The sequence below is a fragment of the Channa argus genome, chromosome 21 (genome assembly GCF_033026475.1).
Source record: "Channa argus isolate prfri chromosome 21, Channa argus male v1.0, whole genome shotgun sequence".
NCBI classification, from domain to species: Eukaryota; Metazoa; Chordata; class Actinopteri; order Anabantiformes; family Channidae; genus Channa; species Channa argus.
Genome location: NC_090217.1, coordinates 5,596,767 through 5,618,030, shown reverse-complemented (window position 1 = coordinate 5,618,030; position 21,264 = coordinate 5,596,767). Strand labels below are relative to the sequence as shown.

At 41.4% G+C, this 21,264-nt stretch overlaps 3 protein-coding genes across 6 annotated transcripts in view; 2 read left to right on the top strand and 1 right to left on the bottom strand.

The window, feature by feature from the left end:
* Positions 1 to 8,560, top strand: part of srgap1b (SLIT-ROBO Rho GTPase activating protein 1b) — a 66,166-nt gene extending 57,606 nt beyond the window's left edge. For both annotated transcript variants that reach the window (XM_067490207.1, XM_067490206.1), the window contains 6 exons: positions 284 to 508; positions 1,668 to 1,747; positions 2,087 to 2,267; positions 3,038 to 3,169; positions 4,106 to 4,439; positions 6,225 to 8,560. In XM_067490207.1, the coding sequence (XP_067346308.1) occupies positions 284 to 508; positions 1,668 to 1,747; positions 2,087 to 2,267; positions 3,038 to 3,169; positions 4,106 to 4,439; positions 6,225 to 6,686 (1,414 nt within the window). In that variant the 3' untranslated portion in view covers positions 6,687 to 8,560. The remainder of the gene's footprint in view (positions 1 to 283; positions 509 to 1,667; positions 1,748 to 2,086; positions 2,268 to 3,037; positions 3,170 to 4,105; positions 4,440 to 6,224) is intronic.
* Positions 8,561 to 8,641: 81 nt separating this feature from the next.
* kics2 (KICSTOR subunit 2) lies at positions 8,642 to 12,368 on the bottom strand. Its single transcript, XM_067490214.1, has 3 exons — positions 11,863 to 12,368; positions 10,764 to 11,052; positions 8,642 to 9,864 (listed from the first exon to the last, which is right to left on the bottom strand). Exons 1-3 carry the CDS (start codon positions 12,092 to 12,094, stop codon positions 9,045 to 9,047), a joined length of 1,341 nt encoding a protein of 446 aa, XP_067346315.1. The 5' UTR covers positions 12,095 to 12,368; the 3' UTR covers positions 8,642 to 9,044.
* Positions 12,369 to 12,662: 294 nt separating this feature from the next.
* tmem19 (transmembrane protein 19) overlaps positions 12,663 to 21,264 on the top strand; it is a 16,288-nt gene continuing 7,686 nt past the window's right edge. Inside the window, exons 1-2 of one of the 3 annotated variants that reach the window (XM_067490229.1) lie at positions 12,663 to 13,146; positions 19,998 to 20,145. In XM_067490229.1, the coding sequence (XP_067346330.1) occupies positions 20,016 to 20,145 (130 nt within the window). In that variant the 5' untranslated portion in view covers positions 12,663 to 13,146; positions 19,998 to 20,015. Of the gene's footprint in view, positions 13,147 to 16,418; positions 16,630 to 16,885; positions 17,317 to 19,997; positions 20,146 to 21,264 lie in introns of those variants that run through there. The other 2 variants (XM_067490228.1, XM_067490230.1) reach the window with 2 other exon arrangements.

Genomic DNA, 21,264 nt, shown 5'->3' with positions numbered 1-21,264 from the left:
CAGTCCTTCAGGTCGCCGTCATGTGTCTTTTAATGAGGAGTGGTTTCCATCTGGCCACTCTACCATACATTTTTTTTTTTTTTTTAATAAATTTGTAAACATTTCAAACAAACTTCTTTCACGTTGTCATTATGAGGTATTGTTTGTAGAATTTTGGAATAAGGCTGTAACATAACAAAATGTGGGAAAAGTTAAGCGTGAATACTTTCTGGATGCAGTAATATAAAATATAGTTTTAAAAGCAATATTTTTTGCACTCTAGCATGGTTTCTCTTTCCCACAGTCTTTCCCAGTACAGTGATGAAAACATGATGGATGCTGGGAACCTGGCAATCGTGTTCGGCCCCACCCTCCTGCCCACGCCAGACACGCTGGACCAGGTGGCTTGTCAGGCGCATGTGAATGAGGTCATCAAAACCGTCATATTGCACCATGACAACATCTTTCCAGACACCAAGGAGCTGCCAGGGCCAGTTTATGAGAAGTGTATGACTGGGGACCAGTACTGGTGAGGGTCATAGATCAGCATGCAATGTATTGTACCTGAATCCTCATACTATTATTCTAGTTCTCCAAATTCAAACAAAAACAAAGATGCCAATTATCTAGAATTTTATGAAGCCATTATCACAATCACGTTGTTAATATTTCTTCCAAAAGATGCATAAACTTTCAGACGATTTGTTAATTCAATAGAGTGCATTTGACTGTGTAAATGGGTAAATTCAAGCTGATGACTGTGCTCAGCTTTCAATTTATGTTTTTTTTCCTTTTGAGAAAAAGATTTTATACCCTGAGAAGCTGCCTACATTTATATTTATATATCCTGGATGGCACCAGATTTAGTTTTCGGGAAATGCCTACACGATTTGTGTGACATTTCTTGTAATATAAATACTTCTCAGAAATCCAGGGAGGGATCACAAGCTGGGGCTAATACAATCCCTGCAGCAAACAGACATTAAAAATGACCCTTTCTTCAAATGTGAATTAATTAATTTAAAAAGTAGAAAACCACAGATGTTTAATTGTCTGTTGCAACAGGTACTTTTGCAAACAAATGCATATATACATATATTCTAGAAATTTCTAGAAAAAGACATGTTAGGAAATGTCCTAAACAAAATGGAGTAATAGCATAGAAACATTTACAGACATTTACAGCAGAAAGTTCCCTTTCGTTTCTTATTAAGCTATAGCTAAAAGCATTGTGGTGCTAGTTTTCCAATCTGTGAACTAATACAAGGTAAAAAAAAAAAAGGGTCTCAAGTTGTAGCCCACAGCATAACTTACTGAATCCGTGGCAACATTAGACAGTGGGGGAGTGAGTTCAGACATGGCCTTTATTTGACTTGCAGTTTGTATTTCTGATGCATAATCAACAGACTACATACGATTTTTCTTCCTGTGGTTATGAAATGAAACCAATCTGTTGAAGCCTGTGATCCCTCTCTCTCCTTTAGTCTGACACAGTGTTTCCAGGGCCTTTCTGAGCACAAATCCACCTCTTGACATTCTGCTGGGGCTGCATTGTTGCATAAACGTCCTCATACTCTGACTAGCAGCCTATTCTCCTCCTGTGCATGCATCCTCTTTCCTTTGTTCCCGTCCTGAATGAATGGACACTGTGTGTGTCCGCTCTTGTCCTCCTCTTTTTCCTCGTGCAGCGAGAGTCCGTTCAGCGAGCCAGGAGCGTTGGAGGAGGCCGAGGCTGACGCCGGCACGGAGACCCAGACCAGCGATGAGGGTACGCCTGACCCCTGACCTTCACACAATCGCCCACACTCCCATCCTGCTGTCTCCTGGTGGATAGCAGTTGCTACGGCAACAGCAGCCATGGAGATACCCCCTACCATTACCCTCCCTCAGTCCCTTTTTTCCACGCCCAAACCATCATTACTTCTATCGTCTCTCTCTATCCGACTTACCAGAAAAGACCTTTTAATGCTCTTTTCTGAGCAGTCGACCTGTAAGAGGAACAAATCCTCAGAGGCGTTTGATTGACGAGTTCAGGTTCACCTCTATTTTCACGTCTCTTATCTTTATCTCCCCCTTCTCCTCTTTCCTGTCTCTATCTCCCTGTCAGAGGGTGAGGCTGTGGAGGCGGTGGCAAGGTTTGACTACGTGGGTCGATCGGGCCGCGAGCTCTCCTTTAAGAAGGGAGCATCCTTGCAGCTCTTCCAGAGAGCATCACATGACTGGTGGGAGGGGCGGCACAATGGCAACCATGGCCTGGTGCCTCATCAGTACATTGTGGTGAAGGACAGGTGAGTGCACAGATCAACATGATTTGCACTTACCCAGACATCTTTCATGTATTTTGTAGCTCTATTATTATTACTCAGCTTATTTTCATTATTAATTGACCTGCCATTTTTTTTTTCCCAGTCTTTTAACTGATTAGTGTTTCTCTAAAATCAGACAACATGTAGGATGTATGACAATGATTTAAATTCTGATGTTTGAAGAGCTGGTATACAGTATATTATGGCTTAAACAATTATAACAAGAGTTACAATAGTTTACAATAATTTTGTTTTCTAAAAATATTTTAGATCTTGATTTCATTCCTCTGTGCGATGAAGCTCCTTTCCTACAACGGTGCTTTAAAATATTCAAGCCTTTGGCCTGTTCCCCCCTGCCCATCCCCTCTTTTGAGCCCCTGCACAAGCTTTACAATTTGTTGTTAAGTTAGTTGTTTTCTGGTCAACAATTACAGTTTGTGAAAACATTCATTTGTTTCTGTATTGTAGCTAATAAGTGCTGGTCATAGAAACGTGTTTTATATATTATTATAAAGTTCACCAGGCCCAAAATTGGAACATTTGATTCTTTCACAAGCTGTACCGATGGATTCGGGGGGATTTGGTAGTCACTGGATTGCCCACCATGTTGATTAATGCTCTCACTGTACTGAGGGAGTTGCTAACCAGATGCTATTGATCACTTAATTGATGATTTGCGAGTTCTGTTTGTTCAGCTCCTCTGTTTCCAGAGTGATTTGTGCTGATCGAGAGCCTGCACTCTGTGTGTTTAGGGCTGATGCCATGTCCGATACACTCAGTCAAAAGGCGGACAGCGATGGAGGAAGCAGCAGCACAGACGACAAGAGGTCCAGGAGCGAACTGAGCTCCCCCACCGACATCAGACCACCAGAGTCCTATAACAGGTCTGTGATCCAAGACACTTTTCCAGTATCACAAAAGAAGAGAGGATCTTTTTAGCTGGTGTGAATGTTAAACCCATTTTCTAGCTCATCCTCTTATTTCTAAAAGTGCATGTGAATATTTTGTGCTGTTATCACGGCCGTTGCCCATGTCTTTCCTAACAATACGTGACCGTCAGAATACTGCACTTGGCAATTCTACTGAGTAATTCATCGAAGAGAGGTTGATGCCCAACAGTGGTTTCAGAGCAATGACATACTCCATTCAGGTCTTGTATTTAGAATCTTCATATATTAAATAATAATTTATTGAGCTCGCTGACTGAATTCAGTTTTGTGGCTGGTTGGGTGCCACACATGCATGTCAATTAGCTGCCAACACTGGTAGCAACAGTAATTAACAGAGCTGTGCCTTGAGCAGTCTCATGGTTTGTCCCCTTGTCATCCGGTGTAATCTGCTTTTTAAAAATATTGATATTAAATAGAATGCAGGTGTGTTTATTTAAATTACACTAAACCAGTTACTCTTAGGTAAAAAGTGATGTTTTAGTTTTATGAAAATGTATTTTTGTGCATAGAAATTTGTAAAATTAGAGATCTGTTTGTAAGGATACGTGCTGACGGCCTTTAAAAGTGTAAAATGTATAGTGGACATCATCGTCTATCATTTTGCTATGTTAGCAATATTCACTTTAGCCAGAATGATTCTTTAATCCTGAGATGAAGTCACTATTAACTAAGACTGCCTTGTTTTGTCTGGTGTGAATAATAGAACTTAAAATAATACTTTTCATTTCACGATACTGTAAGCAAGAATGAATTTCATCTGGAAGATGCTGAAAACATTTCTGGCTTTTTTTCTTGGTAAATTGCATAAATGTTATATTGATAATTATTGCAGCTCTACTGTTAAATGCCGTTCGTACTTTATGATCACAGTCACAGGAGGAAGCGAACCGATGGTTTATTCCGCCGACCCCTTGGTCGCTCTACTGACAACGGGAATGGGGGGGTGATGGAGCGAAGCTCTCCTCCGGTGACAGGTCACTTCAGTCCCAGAGAGCTGCTGCTGGGACGGGGTCAGGGCTTGACCCCTCCCCTCGACAGCCCAGAGCGTCGCCGCCGTTCTACTGCTGCAGTTACCATGACTATTAGTCGACACGATTCGCTGCGAAGGCCAGAGGATACGCCCATCCGGCGCTCAAGCAGTGGGCAGCATGGCTTCAGTGACTCTCATCGATCCAGAGTGCTGGACCCCGACACACTGGCACAGGTACATAAACTTGTGTAGACAGTTTTAATTAAGCTGCATTAACAAGTAAAGTCCAACTGAAATCACTGATTTAATCACTTTTTTAGTTATAAATAATATGTGTTTTAAATAAGCAAATAGTTCTTTATTGCTCAGAGAAAGGAAAAATATGTCTTTGGGTAAATGTCAGATTGTAGGTTTTTCGCGTGATGTCATCTCCATACAAAAGCCTCTCTGCTGATTCAGAGAGATTTTTGTTTGGCCATGGGGTTGAAACAACATAATGATACCAATCAGGTACATCTGTCAGTAAACATGCCAGGAGGGAAAAGATATGGGTCAGCTGAGCGACATCAGCAGACCAGGTGTTTGTTGCTCAGCGGACAGTTTCACATCTACACTGTAGTCCAGTCAGCGACACATCCAGTATGGCCGTCAAAACATCACATGATCTGGTAATGTGGGTGAAAGTTATTGAAGACCACACCAGTAACGTGCTGTGTAATGTGCTGAGCAGCTAATTAGCTATCTGATAAAAAAAACTCATATTCTGTTGTTGTTGTTTTTTTTTTCTGGTGAATGTTTGACAAACTAAGGTGCAGAACAAAAACTGTTCATGTTTGTTACATAGGCAATCAAATGAGGTCCGTTAATCAGAGTCTGTGGCTCCTGTGTGGGAGGTCATGATACAACAACCACCTTTACTGCTTCATTCACAGCTTTATTTAACAATTAATGGCTGTATCTAAGTAAGGTCTCTCTTTCTCTCTCTCTCTCTCTCTCTCTCTCTCTCTCTCTCTCTCTCTATATATATATATATATATATATATATATACACACACACACACATATATATATATATACACACACACAACCCCAATTCCAAAAAAGCTGGGAAGATCATAAAACATAAATAAAAAGAGAATGCAATGATTTGCAAATCTCATCAAGCCATATTTTATTCACAATAGATAACATAAACACCATCATAAACAAACATCAGATGTTGAAACTGACATTTTAACATTTCATGGAAAATATCAGCTCATTATGAATTTGATGGCAGCAACACATCTCAAAAAAGTTGGAAGAAGGGCAACAAAAGGCTGGAAAAGTAATTGCCATTAATCAAAATTGCGAAGACTTTGAAGATCCCACCATCTACAGTAAATAATGTCATCGGAAGAATTAGAAAATCAGGAGGAATCTCTGTGCGCAAGGGACAAGGCTGAAAGTCAAAACTGAATGAACGTGATCTTTGGGCCCTCGGGCAGCACTGCATTAAAAACAAGCAGGATTCTGTACTGGACATCACTGCATGGGCTCAGGGACACATCCAGAATTCACAGTTCACTGTGCTGTCCACAAATGTAGGTTAAAGCTGTGTCCTGCAACGAATGTGAACACGATGCAGAAACGCCGCCAAAGCTCATTTAAAATGGTCTGAGGTAAAATGGAAAACTGTTCTGTGGTCAGATGAATAAAAATTTGAGATTCTTTTTGGAAAAAGGGACCATTCAGCTTATCAGCAGACAGATCAAAAGCCTGCATCTCTGAATGTATGGGGGTGCATTAGTGCCTATGGCGTGGGAATATAATATGGGGTGATGAGATTTGCATTCTCTTTTTATGTACGTTTACACATCTTCCCAACTTTTGTGGAATTGGAGTTGTAGATGTATTTAGTGCAGAAGTGGTGGTCAACATCATGGAATTTTGCACTTGTTGTTTTCTGGCATTTTTCTTAAATGAGAGCACAGGAGCAGTGATTTTACTCCTCTGCCATCCTCCCCTCTTCGCCTGCAGGACATCGAGGAGACTGTGACAGTGGCTCTCGGAGAGTTGAGGCATCTGGAGCGTCAGGGCTGTCGGCCGGCTCCCGACGTGGTGCTGGACACTCTGGAACAAGTGAAGAACGGCCCTGTCACCACCTGCTCCTCTGAGTCTCCCAGCCCCCACAGCACCCCCAGCACCCCAGGAACACCTGGAACTCCTGGCACCCCTGGGACTCCTGGAACCCCTGGAACCCCCGGCACCCCGAGCCCTCTCAGTCCCCTGAGCCCTATCAGTCCCCTCCCTGGACCTCCGCCAGGTCCACCCAGACCAGCCAACCCTTCCCCCGACTCCCTGGGCTCCTTCAAGCCTGTGGCCGCTGTTCGCATCGGGGCTCCGCTACGACCCCCTGCCCTGAGGCCCAAACCTATGGTCCCCCCTAAGAGCAGCACCCCACCTCTGCCCTCACCGCTGGACAAATCCTGCACCATGTGAGCCAAACCAGGCCAATAAAAGGCCAAATCAGGCCTACCCGGGCCAAAACTGGGCCAGAAGAGGAGATCAGGGTACTGCTTAATGTTTATAATCAATTTGAGGGTAGAAACGGTAGGACAGACAAAATGGGTTTTAATGTAGTAATAAATTATAATATATGATATGACCTATGATATGATATGCCATGATATTTATGTGTCGTCAGGTTGGTGTGTACTCTCTTGGTGTGTAGGAGTTTACTTTCTCCATGTATTGAAGCATTTATCAAAGGTTAGCTAAAGAACTGCTGATAAAGCGCGCAGACTGTCCTGTACATGAGATCACAGTCAGAGACACATGGGGAGTGTAGTTCAGCTCCAGTGAAATGTAGTTTCAGTGAAGTGAATGTTGGCTGTACTGTCACGGAGATACAGTAGGCCCACGTTGGCTGACGAGCCTAAATCTAAAAGGCTGCCGTTTACTTAAAAATGATCACGATTGGCTGCTGTATCTGTAATGAGTGACTCGAGTTAAAATGAAGAGGACACGGCAGAGTGAAGGCATCACTGGTCTGTGTGACTTTATAATTTATTTTTTTATTTTTCACTCGGTTCAGCTGCTAAGTTCACTTAAACCTCAAACCACGAAACGCCTCTTGAGGTCGTCAGTGACACCAAACTCACATTATTTAACCAACGTCCAGCTATTTAATGAATGTTTCCAGTATTTAATGACTGTTCAGCCATCTATTGAATGTTCAGTGAGCTGCTGTGGCAACTCGCTAAACTTTTTAACAGCCTACTTGTGTTTTAGAAGGGAAAACCCAAGCCCAGGCCGGAGCTTCAAACAGGGTGTGACGGTTGAGTGGTGGAGGGAGCTTGGACAGAATTTTTTCTGGGAAAGTGTGGGTGTATGATTTAATTCTTGTTTGTGTGTGCGTGAGAATAGGGTGAGTGGGTGCGTGTGTGCGGGTCCTGGTTCCCTACCCTTGTTCTGCTCCCTTGTAAGTGCAGAAGCACTAGAATAGTGATAGATGATAGATAATTCATGCCTGCCTTGAGTGCCACAACACGCAAGTGCAAGTTGGGGAAAACGGTGCGGATGAAGAAGCATGCCACTTTCTGTACGTGTGTGTCGACATAATGGTTTTACCTGCTTGTTACACTGAAGTCACTAGTTAACCTTAAATTCACAATAAGCTAACAGGGTGGGGCTCTGTGTGTAAATGCCCAAAAGAAAAAAAAACAAAACACTTGAACAGCACACTGAATGTGGCCTCCAAGCAGGCTGGTAACTGATGAGTGAGAGTGTGTGTGTGTGTGTGTGTGTGTGTGTGGAGGGGGGTGATTAAAATGAGAAACGATGTGCCGAGATGGGCTATGATTGCACATCTGTGTGTGTGGAGTGTATGCGTGCATGTGAAAGTGCCTTTTTTTTTTAAATCCTTGTCTTTTTTGGGGAGTTGTGAATCCACTCACGCACGTCCTGAACGAAGAGCAGCAGCACTCCGAATGAAATAATTATAAAGTGTTTAGTAGATGACTAAATTATGAACTCTAGCATTAACTCATTGTGACATTGCACTTTGATGTATAGGATTGTGTACTTGGCATGTAGCATCATAACATGGTGGTGCATTTTAATTCGAAGGGAGGTTTCTTTGAATGTGTTTGATAATAAAGGAAATTGTTTTTGTCTGTTAGTGTTGGTGTATTTGAAAACTGAGCTTCCTAAAGATGAGCTCATATAGCCAAATGGATTGTATTAATGTGTTGTATTTATATTATAAATAAACCTGGATAAATTAGCATTCATGTCATTCACTGATTGAACCTTTCATTAAATTAAATGATGCTAAATGTTTTCTTTGAACACCTAATAAATAAATAAATACATTTGTGGTTTCCTACACTTTTTCTCAGCCGCCTTGAGCCGCCTCTGGTACCGTTTGTTTTTTGGAAGGTGGAGGCCAACTGTGCAATCATGTCAAAGCTTTATTAAACTGTAATGAGCACAGTAAATAGAAGCTGTTAAAAATTAAAACAATTGATGCAAAATAATTAAAATCTTTTAAATAAACATATGCTTTAAGTTCTAGCAGCAGACAGTTTGGGAGACTGTCGTGGCCTCAGATAGGCAAGTAAAATAAATTCACAGAGAAGCTGAAGTAGTGCATCTCACTCTGGAACATTTTTGGCAAATTGAGATTGATAGAGGACAGCAGATAAAGGCTTACAAAGGAAGATGTAAAGAAAACGAGCACCTTAGTCAACTGTAACAAACGGTTTGAGCTAAACGGGCTTCATATTAGTTGAAGTTCTTCATCGGTTACATCTTGACCTGTTTGAGATCCTGGTGTGTTTGCTGTTGAGCTGTGACTTAGCCCTTTGACCCTGGTTTGAGGGTGCTGAAGGGTTTGGAGTTCCGCAGTGAGCCCGAGATCTCCTGCAAGAAACCAGCGATGTGCAGATCCTTCTCTGACTTCCTGCCATCAAAGATAACCACCAGAGTAAAGTGGGGCTCAGGCCGAGTCAAGTAGTAGGTGCTCTGGACTTTATCATCGTAGAAGTGGACCACTTTGTCCAAAGTGTTGAGCTCAGCGGCACGGTCTCCCATCATCATGATGACGTTAGGCCAGTGTGTGAGTGGCCGCTCTCCTGAGGGCAGTGAAACCACAGCAGGGAACTGCTCTACGCCTTTTGGTGCTTCTCGATATGAGTGCGGGTGGTGGTAGCCGTGGCCTTGGAAGCTTTCTGAGCCGCGGTTGTCAAACACCAGAGAGACGTTGCTAGCATCATGTTTGCGGATAAAGGAGCAGATCATGCCATGGTAGTCTGGTGTGGTACGGGCAGTCAGAGCTTTCATGTCAGTTGGAGTTGTTTGGCGGCTCAGAGCTTCATGGAAGTAGAAGCTGAACTTGGCGAGGAGCGCCGTCTGGAAGCGCTGCAGCCACATGTATAGGTGTGGAGGCTGCACGACCTTTTGAGACTGACCTCCAAACAGATTCTTGCGGGTCTCTTTCTGGCGCTGGAACAGCTGACCCCAGGCGATGAGCTTGGAGTTGGCACCGTGCAGGCTGAGCAGAGCGGGCAGGAAATGCCACTCAGACACTTGGGCCTGGCAGCACATTAACTGGGTCACCACATCTACCTCCGTCTGAAAGCCCTCCTCCACACGGCCCAGGATGGGGTGGTGAAACCTGAAGGTACCGAGGAAGACAAGTATAGTAATTAAACAGGCTAACAAATGCAAAGACAGTAGTTGGCCTAATTTGTAGTAACCTGAAAGCAGCTGTTGTGCTGCCGTGCTGAGAATACATTTGCATTTTAGTTTGGATCCGAGCGCGAGCTCAATCTACTCACACACAGAGTATTCGTGTGTGTGTGTGTTCGTTCTGCTATTGAGGGCATCACCTTCACCCCTCAGCACACAGTCAAATTAATGATCAGCGCCATGTCGGTCTGTGACCTGCAGCAGCTCAGTCCACAGCCCGACCATGCAGTTTGTTCCTGCTACAGCTGCAGGATGTGTTTCACTAACAGGTCTCTGGGGAAAAGAGTGAAATCTTGTATTTGCTGGATTAAGCAGAATGTTTTCCCTCTTTCAACCTCAATATGTCACTCTTGTCTTTACTTTTTGAATCCCCTTAAGTTCCTTTCAATTTTTTATAACCCAAGCCAACCGTAGTAACTGTGTTGAATTATGAGTTCAAAGCCTTTATTTAGGTAAAAGCTCAGCATTGTCAGCAAATAAAAAGCAGCACTTATGCAGACAAATGGCTTCTTTGTCAGTGTTTTCTTATGTTTCACTGTAGAAGAGTTGTTTTTTTTGTATTTAAAATAACTTGTTTAAAAAGGTCTGTGAAATGAGTGTTCACAGAAGGGTAGAAGATACTTTATTACAACATTGAAATATCCTGATTTTGTAAGTTTCCTTTAAAGAAGAAACTTCAGTATTCAGGATTTTGTGATCTGAACATGTAAATGTGAAATGTAGTGGAGTAGAGGTAGGTACTAGCAGAAAATGAACTAAAAGCACCTCAGTACTGCACCTAAATAAATATTTCACTCCCCACTATGCCACCAATAAGATACACACTTGGAGCTGTATTTCTGCAGGACAGCCTCCAGCGTAGTGATCAGCTCATCTGAGTTAATATTCTTCTGGCTGCCCAGTGAGTGCATCTTCTCATACAGGTCCGCCATCTCCATGCGGGCCTGGGTGAAATGACAGAGCTGCTCTGACAGGTGCGAAAGCAGGTCCTCCAGGTAGAAGGCGGAGCCTGGCTGGCTGTGACGCCCCGTCATCACCACTTTCCTTAGCTCATTGTACAAGGACGTGTAGATGGTGCGGATGGAGTCCTTGCGGCTGAAGAAAGACTGGCTTCCTGCAGAGAGAGAGGAAAAAGAAAACTGCTGCTTAAGGACAGAACTCAGTGTTTTGCTGTGGAGGTGAAAATGGTTGACTCTTATTTAGTATTCAGTACTACTGCTCCATCTGGTGTCTGAAATATGTAGCTGTCTGCTAAAAACCCACACATGCCGGGATTAAAGAAGTAAGACATAGGGTTAATTGTCCCTGTTATTTGCACATTAAAACTATTACTTTTACAGTGTTTTAGAAACATTTCAGGGAACAAAAAAGTGAATGCATCTGTGGGTTAAAATGTTTAAAGTCTGTAAATCTGTCTGCAGTCAACAACTGCAGAGACTAGCATTCATCTATGCAACTTCTTTCTGATAGCTGGAAAATAAAATTGTTAGAGAGGAATGAAAATATGTCTTGCAAAGTGACAAACTGATTTTATATTTGACATTTCTTTCTTTTTTTGAGAAGTGTTTCTAATGTTTTTGCCAGCAGTCTGAGAACTATTGGAGATATCATGTGTGTGCTTAGTTTTCCCATTTTTCTAATTACTTTAGACAATATAAGATGGGTCAAGATCAGCACCCACCAAACATAATCTATATACTACAATACCTGAACTAGTTTAGCCACAAAGAAGCTTGTGGCTATTTAAAAGATTGTTTCAAATTCGTAAAACTGTTTTATGTTTATGGAATCGAACGAAAGCTGACTAACGTTTCAGCTTCGTGTGCTGAAGTACACTTCTTTGATCAAAGTACTCCACCACTGAGTATTTCCGTCCCAGTGAAGTACAGGGCAGTCATACTGTGGTCAGATAAGGACATGTTACCCATTTTCTGTCCGAGGAATGTCATGTTGTGGTACGCTTTCTCTGCGGCGGCCAGGTGAGCCAGGGCGGCCAGCAGAGCGGCCCAGATGGCCCCGGCGCTCTTGCTGTTGTCCTTCTCCTTCTCCACATAGTCCTTGGCCCGGTCGAAAGAAAACATGCCGAGCTGCGTGAAGAAGCTCTCCAGAATGGCCCGCTCCCGGGGAACGGGGCGCAGCTCCTCCACTTCCATCATGAATCGGCGAAAGTCTCGCTGCAGACTGACTGACCAGCTGTCTGACTCACCGAGCTAACGGCTAACGTTAGCCACCCGTGTTAGCGCAGTTACAGCCTAACGTTCAGATAAGAAAACATCCTTCTTTCATATACACCATCTACCGAGTTAAAAGCATTTTGATTTAAATTTAAAACGTAGCCATGTATGATGACGCCGGCATGATGCTGAAATGACAATAATTTTAAAATCGTGCTTGTGTGTAGCCACCTAGCTAACTGTCCAACGCCATATTGCTTCACCAGATGTAAATATTACGGAAACTCACGAGTGGCAAAAATGCTTTACGCAGCGTTTATGGTTTTGCTGACAACAGAAATACCGGTGTGTTTCTGAAGTAGTATCATTTGCAAAAGTACGTAAATAGAAGCGACACTGTATCTATGTCTGTTTGCTGACATTTGTAAATGACACCTGTAGCCTAAAGGTCATCTGGCAAGTAAAATTTAGGCAGCACACATCTGTATATATATATATTCAGAGGTTTGTAAACATATACTGACATTTTAAAGTTTACTGAAATATGTAAATGTCTACACATATCTACTAAAGCATATTGAAATTTGCAATGATTTGCACAGCTTTGAAAATGTTCATAAATCTGTAAATATGAATATGAATTGCACAAAAATTGCACGAAAATAGCTAATGCTTTAAAAACATTAAACGAAAAGGTGGGAGTGAAAAATACGTACGGGAGTGAAAAAAAAGTATATTTCTAGCTCTTTTTAAAAATACTTTTAGAAAAATACTAAAAATACTTTTAGTAGCACCTACAGTCTGACCTATAGCTCCATCATCCGTTAAAAACACCAAATGGCTAAATGATTTCAAAACAAGAGATTTGACATCAACTATTTACTGTTGTTTCTGTTTCCTGAGACATTGCATCCAATTGAAACTTCTCTCTCTCTCCCTCTCGGGGTGGATCTCTGCTCCCTTAAAAAGGGTCAACTGCTTCAAATGAGCACAAACCACATTTGCTCTGTCTTTCCTCCCCTCTTCTCTGCTTGGTAAGTGACATAATCTTTCCTTCGTATGTGTGTGTTTGTGTGTTTATATTGTTCAGTCCACTAAATGTCACATATTTTGTTGATGATGATGTTGTTGGACCAGTACTGACTGCTGGTATTTTAATCACTGGACTGTTTTGATGTTGAAGTATTGTACCTTCTACACCTTTGAGTGTGGCACTTCTCACATTCTCTGCAGCTCAGGCTACAAGTGAACCATAGCTTATTGTCAAAATTTTCATCAGAATGCAAATAACCTGGAATTTGGCTGCAGTCATAATTTGAGTCAGTGTCTTCTTTTTCTGTACATAAACAGCAGAAATATTTATTTTTATAAATAATTATATGTTTTGAGTCCATATGTTTTAACCACCTTTCATGGCAGAGGGTCAATAAACCCTTAGAATTATATTGTGTTTTGTATTAATAATCATAATAATTTCCTAAGTAACAGAAACTTACCAACGAAATGTGGCGAAATGAAAGCATGATATTTGTCTCGGAAATGTATTGAAGTCATAGCATGAATATACTTTCCACCACTGGAAAATAACTGAGTACTCTAGGAGGCTCATTTTAGGCTTGAGGTTCCAACAAGTGAACTGAGCGATAGCAAAAGTGGATGTCGGCAACAATTGCCAGGTTCTGCTGCTGCAGGTGCACCCAAGTCATTATACAGTTCCCGCCAACACACTAGCAACCATTTAGTAGAGCAGCAAATCTGTACTATAGCACAGTCATTTCTTTTCAAGAGGCAAAACCACCATTCTACTCTCTGCAGAATTCCTTATTGTAGGTTGGCTGTTCTGCTGTCAGTAGTCTAGGGTCAGGGAATCGTTTTAAGAGCCAGTTATCAAGCAGCAGGCAGGGTCTCCGATGATGAAGTAGCCAGCTGTTGCCCCACGAGTGTTTCTGATGTAAACTGGAAGATGGTTGTCCTGCAGTGTGGACAGTCTTTCCCTTTTCATCACCAACACTTTGAGGAATGATGGAGTGCAAGCTAGTTATGCCAGGTTGTATTCAGGTGCAGCAGTACTCACGGTGAAAATGTTACTGTAATAAGCAGGTATTTGCCATCATAGATGAAAGTGTTTGCTTAACCGCATTTGCTAATTAGCACTAAACACAAAGTACAGCTGAGGTCAATGGGATTGTAATTAGATTATTAACATTTGCATAAACTAATCTATTAGATACATGTAATGAAGAACTGATGTCAGCATAGGATAAAAAGTCAAAAATTGGCCCAAAAAATTGATGATTGAATGAATGTCAATCTCATGTTGGTGCTACGTTGAGAAAAAAATGAATGTTTGTATGTCAGTCTGATAGATCAACTGACCAGCTGCTTGAGAAAAAAACTGCAACTGCTTTTGCCGCTTCCATCTTTTAAAATGTAAACAACTGCTGCTTTTTCCTTTCTTTCAAATTAATTTTAATGTGCTAATGGAGAATCTTTGGATTTCAAGCTACTGGTCAGACACAACATCTGTAGACACTATTGTTTACTATTTTCTAGACAAAAAAATTGATTGATTAATCTAAAAATTAACCCACATATTAATTAATAATGACAATAAACCTTAAGAAGAAAAAAAACAGAGCACCACTGAAGAATTATTTATGATTTGGGAACCACAATATTCAAACAGCTGCTGAAAACAGAAATCTTCTGCATCGTCCTATGCACTTAAATATATTAAAAACAAACAAACAAACATAAACTACTTTTCTGCTCTTTCTCAAACTTGCATCTCGTGAAATGTGAACACTTTTCTGATAGGACTTTGCTTTGATGTTTTCTTCTTGACTTAAATTCTTGCTTGCCTTGTACCTCATTTGTACCTATCCAGTAGATTTAAAAATGGAGGTGAAAGAAGGAGGTGCTAGAAAAGAGGTCAGTGAATCATCAAATTTTTTTAAAGGCTGTAGCTCACTTGGTAAAGGCAGTCATCCACAGACCACAGGGTCAGTGGTTTGATCCCCAGTCCTGTCGAAGTGTCTCTGGGCTAGACATTAAACCCCTAACAGCCCATTCCCATCCCCAGCTGTGCATTGCTGGTCCAAGCCCGGTAGAAATTGTGGAGGGTTGTGTCAGAAAGGGCATGCGGCATAAAAACTGTGCCAAATCAACATGCGGACAATGATCCGCTGTGGCGACCCTAAACTGATGGGATTAGCCGAAAGGAAAAAATAAATAAATATAATTTCCTATAGAACAAAAATATTTACAACCACATCTTAAATGTCTTCTAACATCTACATCCTTACTATGGTATTATTGGGATTTTGTATGCTACATTCTGCATTTAGTTTTCCTGTTATGGCTTTTCTACGTATTGTAAAAAACTCTTAAATCATGTGATGGGATGCTCTCACAAAAAGATTTTTCAAAAGAACAGAGTTTGCATTCATGGGGCAGACGATGCCATTGTGGACAGTTTCAGACACAGCTCTATTTTTAATCTGTGTTTCCTCTGTGTGTTGTGTCTCTGTGTACTTTCATTAGGAAAGATGCTTCGCATATGATTATAGATTACATGCAGCCTCTTGTGCACATTTTTAAACTATGTAACTAGTTTTAAACTCCAAAAATGTTTATGTTGGCATCAGCTTTATTGGCTGTAGGCACAAAGTGTCTTTGTGCATACAGGGAGATTGACTCTGGTTTATAGTGGCTCTAAATGTACTTTAGTGTACTTTTACTAAATGTACACAGTGACAAGATCAAAGATCCACACTGACCAATACAAGCATAGACAAAGATAACTAGAACATATGTGGGCAGTACAAGCAGTATTTGCGAAAGAAAAATACAGGTCTCACACTTCATAGATATAAAATCATTTGTAGGCACAGTGGTTGTATTAGTGCCAAAATGTCATTGCACAGTGGTTGTTGATGGTAATCCATAACAGATGGGCTGTGACAATGTTTGAGAAAAAAACAGTTCTTTGTCCACCAACCATTAAAAATCTGCTAATCCTCGCGTTTTAAAGTTCAAACATTTATTTTATATGAAAAACAAACAGCTAATTAATGCAATAACAATTTAAGCTCTAAAACATAATGCTTATTATTCTCGATTTGTTCTGTACATCATTATAGTAACAAATAATTAAAGTAAAGCAAATTGTATAGTATTTGTCTCTAAATTGTAAAAAGTAGAAGTTCATGGTAGCGTAAATTGTAAATACTGAAATCTAGTACAAGTACCTCCTGTTACTGTCACTTTAAGAACTGGCGTTTGTTTGCGGAAGTCGGTCCGTCCTGTTAATATCTCCGTCAGTTATTTCCTGTCTGGTGTTTAAAACACGGAGTCTCCACTAAGAAGTGTTTAAGACTCTTACTACTTAATACAACACTTGTTTTAGTGTCACTGTTAAGGGAAAATATACCTTTTTTTATCAATCCTATTTTAAAGGGAAAAATCCTCCATTATTAAGAACTGGAAACCAGTCGCGATGGCTCCAGAGATAACTGGTGAGTTCACTGTAACGTTAACGGCCAACGCTACAACAGCTATGTCAGCTTTGTGCATGTAGTTAGATAACGTTCGTTTCGTCCGACCATATTTAGTTAAAAAAAAACAACACAAACTTAAGATGGTTTTAGTTTTCATTTTAATTTCATGTAACTCTGAATGGTTTCACCTGAACCCCCCGGCCCAGTGGTGCGGGTTCAAGCAGCAGGTGTCAATCAGATTGTTTAATTGGTTAACGTTCACTAGCTAACATTAATGGCTTAACGCTGTTTTCTTTGAGTTACATCTGTAAAATTCAATAAAGTTGATCAATAAAGTTGATCACAAAAAACATCTGAATTAAGGCATAGAACGCAACACAACGCTTTTATATCCTACGTTATCTCGCTTGTTAATGTAAAGCTATATCAATATGCTCGTATGCCCACATTTATAGACAGATAAATAAGCGAGGTAACGTCATATAAAATTAGGTAGATGAGAGATTTACTTTGCCAAATTAAAAATGCCAATCATGACTTTCACACCGAAAATGACCATACCGGATCGGTCGGGCCCCGGGTCAACAACGACCGCCACCGGTGCTGTTGACCTACAGGGTACCGGTGGAAATTGGACTACTGTTGGTCGAAGTCAAAGAAAGAGAGGAGGAAGGTGTGTTCGTAGGCAGAGAGAGAAGATCAAAGGTAAGAATGTAGGACTGACAGTAGGGACTTTAAATGCTGGGACTATGACAGGGAAGGTTAGAGAGTTGGTTGACAGATGTAGAGAAGGAAGGTGAATATACTGTGTGTCCAGGAGACCAGGTGGAAACGTAGCAAGGCTGGAAGTTTAAGAGCAGGATTCAAGTTTTTCTACCATGGGTCAGATAGGAAGAGAAATGGAGTAGGAGTTAATCTGAAAGAGGAGTTTGTGAGGAACGTTCTAGAAGTGAAAAGATTATCAGACAGGTTGATGAGTCTGAAGCTGAAAATTCAAGGTGTGATGTTCACTGTTGTTAGTGGTTATGCCCCACAGGTAGGATGTGAGTTAGAAGAGAAGGAGAAAATCAGGAGTGAGTTAGATGAAGTGATTCAGAGCATCCTCAGAGGGGAGAGAGTGGTGATTGGTGCAGATTGCAATGGACATGTAGGTGTAGGGAACAGAGGTGATGAGAATGTGATGGGCAGGTTTGATCTTCAGGACAGGAACACAGAAGGACAGATGGTGGCAGACTTTACAAAGTGGAGTACGTCTTGTGTAGAAGCTGTAATCTGAAAGAGATCAGTGACTGTAAAGTATTGGTAGTGTAGCCAGAGAACATAGGGTGGTGGTTTGTAAAATTACTCTGGTGGTGAGGAAGATGAAGAGGACAAAGGAAGAGCAGAGGACGAAGTGGTGGAAGTTAAAAAGGAACAATGTTGTGTAGTTTTCAGGGAGGAGCTGAGACAGACTCTGGGTGGTCAGGAAGTGCTTCCAGATGACTGGACCACTACAGCTAATGTGATCAGGGGGACAGGTAGGAGGAGACTCTGTGTCATCTGGAAAGAGGAAAGTGGACAAGGAGACTTGGTGGTGGAACGAGGAATTTCAGGAGTATATACAGAGAAAGAGGTTAGCTAAGAAGAAGTGGGACACTGAGAGGACTGAATAGAATAGACAGGAGTACAGGGAGATGCAGCGTAAGGTGAAGGTAGAGGTTGAATGCTAGGTTGGACACTAAGGAGGGAGAGGTGGCTTTGTACAGGTTGGCCAGACAAAGAGACAGAGATAGAAGGATGTGCAGCAGGTTAGTGTGATTAAAGATAAGGATGGAAATGTATTGACAGATGCCAGGAGTGTGATGAGAACTTTGAAGAGTTGATGAATGAGGAAAATGAAAGGGAACAAAGAGTAGAAGAGGTGACTGGTGCGGAGCAGGAAGTGGCAAAGATTAGTAAGAGTGAAATGAGGAGGCTGTTGAAGAGGATGAAGAGTGGAAAGGCAGTTGGTCCTGATGACATACCTGTGGCGGTATGGAAGTGTCTAGGAGAGGTGGCAGTAGAGTTTCTGACTAGTTTGTTTAACAAGATTGTGGAGAAGCTGATGAGCCAAACAATGAAGTTGCGGGAAAGAGGAGTGGAAGCTCGGCTGAGGGCAGAGGTGAACATTTGTGAGCAGCAATATGGTTTCATGCCTAGAAAGAGTCCAACAGATGCAGTATTTGCTTTGAGGATGCTGATGGAGAAGTACAGAGAGGGTCATAGGGAGTTGAATTGTCTTTGTAGATTTAGAGAAAGCGTGTGACAGGGTGCAGAGAGAGGAGCTGTGGGATTGTATGAGGACGTCTGGAGCAGCAGAGAAGTATGTTAGAGTGGTGCAGGACATGTATGAGAGCTGTAAGACTGTGGTGAGGTGCTGTAGGTGTGACAGAGGAGTTCAAGGTGGAGGTGGGTCTGCATCAATGATCGGCTTTGAGCCCGTAGGTGGAGGAAAAACTAGAGAGGTGGAGGTCTGCTCTGGAAAACAGAGGAATTTAGCTTAGCCACAGTAAGACAGAATACATGTGTGTGAATGAGAGGGACCCAGGTGGAACAGTGAGGTTACAGGGAGCAGAGGTGAACAAGGTGCAGGACTTTAAGTACTTAGAGTCAAAGGTTCAGAGCAACGGAGAGTGTGGAAAAGAGGTGAAGAGGCGAGTGCAAGCAGGTTGGAACAGGTGGAGAAAAGTGTCAGGTGTGTTGTGTGATAAAAGAGTATCAGCAAGAATGAAAGGAAAGATGTTTAGGACGGGGGTGAGACCAGAGATGTTGTTCGGCTTAGAGACAGTGGCACTGAAGAAGAGACAGGAGGCAGAGCTGGAGGTAGCAGAGCTTAAGATGTTGAGGTTCTGTTTGGGAGGGACGAGGATGGACAGGATCAGGAATGAGGACATCAGAGGGACAACTCATGTTAGATGTTTGGAGATAAAGTCAGAGAGGCCAGATTGAGGTGGTTTGGACATGTTCAGAGGAGAAACTGTGAATATGTCGGTAGAAGGACGCTGAGGTTGGAGCTGCCAGGCAGGAGGTGTAGAGGAAGAGCAAAGAGGAGATTTATGGATGTAGTGAGAGAAGAGGATGCAGAGGACAGAGTTAGATGGAGATGATTTGCTTTGGTGACCCCTGAAAGGGAACAGCCGAAAAGAAAAGAAGATGAGAGATTTACTAATAACATCTATTTTTATATAGAATAACCAAACAAACTAATAAAAACTTGCGAGCTCCTTTATCCACCTCTTGTTGGACGACTCATTTGAGAAAATAAAAGTGGCCATTAAAGTGTGATCGTGACTGATAGAAAATGATTACCACAAATTTAAAAAGCCAAGCCAGAACTTCTGATCTGACGCTGGTCTCTTGCTTTGCAGCTCGGGCTGTCTGTCAGCATGGCCTCTGAGGATGACGTGCTGATGAAGGAATACATCAAGATGATGACTGATATGATTGTACTGTGTGCCACTTTGGCACTGTCCCTTTTCTTCTGGGTCCTGTCCCTCACCATCAGCACATACTATGGTAATAATTTTTTTCTTTTAGTTTTTTATCAATTGAAAAAAGGATAACGAGGCAGAGAAATAACTGTTTTTATGTTCATGGACGGTACAGAAACAACTGAAAAACACTAAATCATATTGGATGTTAGATGGTTATTGTAGGTTTAATCAAAGATCCTTTAGTTTTTGAGTGGCCTTAATTATGTGAGTCAAACACATCATGTGCTTTTCTTTGAATGCTGCCATCAGTTCTTCAGTCTTCACGCCCAATTTAGTTCTTCTCAGAAATTGACCCATATTAAAAGCTGAACAATCAGCCTAAACAGTATAATTTTTTATGTTTGCAGCTACAGTATATGAAGCCTTACTTACTTAATTAAATATATACAACACATGCTGTCCCTCCATGTCCAGCTTGGTCTTGATGTTTGTACATTTTCAGCCATGGTCCAGTCTGTGGGATCAGTATGTTTCTGTGTGAGCCACTAACTGTAGATTGGTGATAATTTGTTGCTGATTGCTAATAATGTTCCTGTTAATCCTGGAAATCCTGGACATTTTTAGACCTGTTTTTAGAATAAGAATAAGAAAACTGAAATGTCCCTCAGAATTGTTGGTTTTTTCCATGCACCCAAAGATCCCTGACATTTATAAAGAGAGCAGGTACTTCATAAAAATCCAGATCTCAGATAAAATGTCACCTGACCACCAAGTAATATATTATTTTGTATCTATCTCTTTGTGATTGTACCTTAATAATAGTTATTTTGGCTTCCATGTTGCAAGAAGAGTAACAGGATTCAAGGTGTAGCAGTTTAGCTCAATAGGAAGTATTGAGCTATGTTATGTTTTTTCTGACAAAGATTATTCTCTTATTCAGCAGTTAAAGTGGAAAGATAGATTTTTGATGCACTTAATGTTTGGAAGACTGTTGGACATCTTCGTTCAAGCTTTACCGCAGCTTCAGACGCACTTTCAGTTTTCAAGGAAATGTTTTTTAATTTTAATTTTTTTAAATTTTGTTAGTTTGCTTTTTTGAACAGGGGAGTGTTTCAGATTCCTTGTTTTCCTTCTTTTCATCTCTGAATATAGTTCTGTTCAACTTTTGACAGCATGTTTAGGCTTATTGCCAGGCTGCACA

What these genes read in the sequence shown, in the direction of transcription:
- kics2 (XM_067490214.1), bottom strand. Translation starts at nt 12,094, where the DNA reads ATGATGGAAGTGGAGGAGCTGCGCCCCGTTCCCCGGGAGCGGGCCATT. An exon ending in ATTCCTCGGACAGAAAATGG is followed by an intron (nt 11,053 to 11,862) that starts GTAACATGTCCT and finishes CTCTCTCTGCAG; the next exon opens with GAAGCCAGTCTTTCTTCAGC. An exon ending in CTGCAGAAATACAGCTCCAA is followed by an intron (nt 9,865 to 10,763) that starts GTGTGTATCTTA and finishes CGGTACCTTCAG; the next exon opens with GTTTCACCACCCCATCCTGG.